The sequence below is a fragment of the Caretta caretta genome, chromosome 1 (assembly GCF_965140235.1).
Source record: "Caretta caretta isolate rCarCar2 chromosome 1, rCarCar1.hap1, whole genome shotgun sequence".
In the NCBI taxonomy this organism is placed as follows: domain Eukaryota; kingdom Metazoa; phylum Chordata; order Testudines; family Cheloniidae; genus Caretta; species Caretta caretta.
In genome coordinates, this window is record NC_134206.1 from 4509297 (window position 1) to 4512292 (window position 2996).

The 2996-nt window shown below is 44.7% G+C and overlaps 1 protein-coding gene across 1 annotated transcript; it reads left to right on the top strand.

The window, feature by feature from the left end:
• The first annotated feature begins 1619 nt into the window (after window positions 1-1619).
• On the top strand, window positions 1620-2558 carry LOC125626315 (olfactory receptor 52P1-like). Its single transcript, XM_048829139.2, has one exon. It carries the CDS (start codon window positions 1620-1622, stop codon window positions 2556-2558), a length of 939 nt encoding a protein of 312 aa, XP_048685096.2.
• Window positions 2559-2996: the final 438 nt, after the last annotated feature.

The following is a 2996-nucleotide window of genomic DNA, read 5'->3' on the forward strand; positions in this document are numbered from 1 at the left end:
CAGGTGCACTAGTGCCCAATACAGAGTTAAAATAACGTCTCTAGTCTCCCTGAGATTCCCTTGGTTTCATCCAAGGATCACAGTGGCTCTTTTGGCCACAGGCTCACGCTGGGAGCTAAGTTTAGATAATTATGTCTTCACATCCCCAAATCATGTTCAGAGTCACTGAACTTCACACGAGAGTCCAGCATCATGTAAGCATCGCCTACATTCTTTGTCCTTAGATATAGATACCTGCACGGCTATATTAGAACGCACATTGTTTGCTTCGACCTAGTTTACCAACCAATCCAGATTGCTCTGAATCAGTGACCTGTACACATTTTCTATGATCTCCCAGATGTGCAGGCCTGTATACCTAAATACCCAAATCCTTGTAGTTTCATGCCCTTTCTGTTGGGTGCTATTTCATGAAAATGTCTGTTTCCATCGGGGAAACTTGGCTCCTTTCCAACATAGGAATTGAATCATGAATCACACCTATGTTCCAGTGTCCTCTCTCTCTCTGACAGTGATGGCTCCAGGGGCTGTACAAGAAGGTGTAAGAAACCCAGCTGCAGGCTCATGTGGTGGGTGGTGATTTGGACTTCCTGACTGTATCACCCTGATGCCTAACAGCTACAGATAGGCTTGTCCCCTGAAATATGTGGGCCTAGGCTTCCCGAAATATTCATTAAGCTGTAGTTATTGAAACTGGATAGCTTCACTATCCATGTGTATGTCCAAACCCTTCCTGATTCTTGATTAGCTCATGGCCTGAACTATCTTTTGTTGCAAGGAGTTCCTCAGTCTGAGGCACTGAGTGGAGAAAGCATTCTTTTTTACCTCTTTTGAATTTGCCACATTTCAGTTTAATTGAATGTCTTTTTGATCTTTTGATATGAGACAGGGAGAACACATTCTCCATTTCCCCTCTACAAGTCAGTATTTTATAAACTTTTCCTATGACCCCTCTTCTTCGATTCCTTTGTAAGGTAACAACCCCAGTCTTTTCAACCTCTCTTCATATGAGTTTCACTGGGCCCTTGATCATTCTAGTTGCCTTTGCCTGAACACCTCTAGTTTTGCAATATTCTGTGTGAGAAGGGTGCCCAGTACTACACAGAGGAGTCCATAGGAGGGAGAAACATTGACTGACAGATCTCATGGCAATGAATTTTCTGTATGATTCCATATCCCATTTCTTCTGGATCCGAATGTTTTGCTTAGTTTCTGTCCATGCTTTCACTGTGAGCAGAGTTTCACAGAGCTCTGTATCTTCATGCCCAGATCCCTGTCCTGAGTGCATACATTTAAATTAGAACCTTCTAAGGTGTTTGAGGAGTTCAATATTTTCCCTCCAATGAGCATATAAGTTGCAGTTATTGACATGGAAATTCATCTGTCATTGTGACATCCATTCATCTGACTTGATTAGCTCCTTCTGTGGAGTTCTTCGGACTTGACTATGACCTAAATAATCTGGTGCCATCTGTAAATGTTGCCACCTTACTGCTCAGCCCCCTTTCTAGATTCATAATAACTATTTGTTATAAAGTGTTTAAAGACCCTCACTGTGTTTCTTTTGATTCACAGGAACACTGAGCATTTCGGAGCCTGATCGACGCATCAACCACCTTATGGCAGCTTTCAACCTCTCCCCCTCTGCCCCTTCAACATTCATCCTTGCCGGCATCTCTGGCCTGGAAGCTGCTCACATGTGGATATCCATTCCTTTCTCTGTGTTCTACATTGTCTGCCTGTTGGGAAATTGCATGGTTCTGTTTGTTGTAGGCAAAGAGCAGACCCTGCACAAGCCGATGTACCTGCTGCTCTGCATGTTGGCGCTTACAGACATTGCCACGTCTACCTCAGTCGTGCCGAAAGCCCTGTGTATATTCTGGTCCAATTTGAGAGGCATTACTGTGGGTGGCTGCCTCACCCAGATGTTCTTCCTTCATGCAGTTTCTGTTATGCAGTCAGCTGTCCTCGTGACAATGGCCTTCGATCGCTACATTGCCATATGTAAACCTCTGAGATACACCACCATCCTCACCAACGCACGGATAGCTAAGCTCGGGCTTTTGGGTTTGATAAGAACTGTTGTCTTCGTCCTGCCCCTGCCCCTGCTCCTGAGCAGGCAGCCGTTCTGTGCCAACCACATTATCCCCCATACCTACTGCGAGCACATGGCTGTGGCAAAGATGTCCTGTGGGGATATCACAGTCAACAGGACGTATGGCTTGGTGGTCACATTTATAGTCTTAGGGTTAGACCTGTGGCTCGTTGTCTTCTCCTATAGTCTGATCACCAGAGCCATCCTCAGAATCTCCTCCAAGAAAGCTCATCGGAAAGCACTCAACACCTGCACAGCCCACATCTGTGTCATGCTGATGTCTTGTACTTTCTTCCTCTTCTCCACTGTAACACACCGCTTCGGTCAGGGCATTGCTCCCCACGTTCACATCATCTTAGCCAACCTCCACTTCCTTGTCCCCCCCATGCTCAACCCAATCATTTATGGGGTCAAAACCAAAGAGCTTCGTGACAAAGTGGGCAAATACACCTGCAGAAGATGATTGCTGGGGGCACTGACTTTAAACCTGTATGAAAAGATTGGGAAGAGATATCTCCTTGTTAATCAAGGTTGCTCTCTCCCAATTTGGCTGAGCTCAAAATTGTGCAATTTCATAGTCTGAGAAATTCCTCACATGTAATGTCTTATCACTCCATCACCAAGCACTGCTTACAACCTTCCATGACTGTCTCTTGGCGTTTCCATGACTTCCATACTAAGAGAATATACTGCAGCTTTCTGATTTAAGGTGTTCTTCTATTACACCCTGTGTGAACATGATTCTTGATCAGTTCGACTAACTAAAGCTGCACTTTCAGATAGCCAAAGAAAAGAAATAAACTACAGTGTTGAACTTATTTATCACACGTGCAATGATCCAGTGACTAAAATGTTCCTGAGTTTTCCATGCCCAATACTTTAGGAAGCCTGGAGGACAAAC

Bases quoted from the DNA above. Each gene is read 5' to 3' on its own strand.
- LOC125626315 (XM_048829139.2), top strand. From the start codon at position 1,620: ATGGCAGCTTTCAACCTCTCCCCCTCTGCCCCTTCAACATTCATCCTT.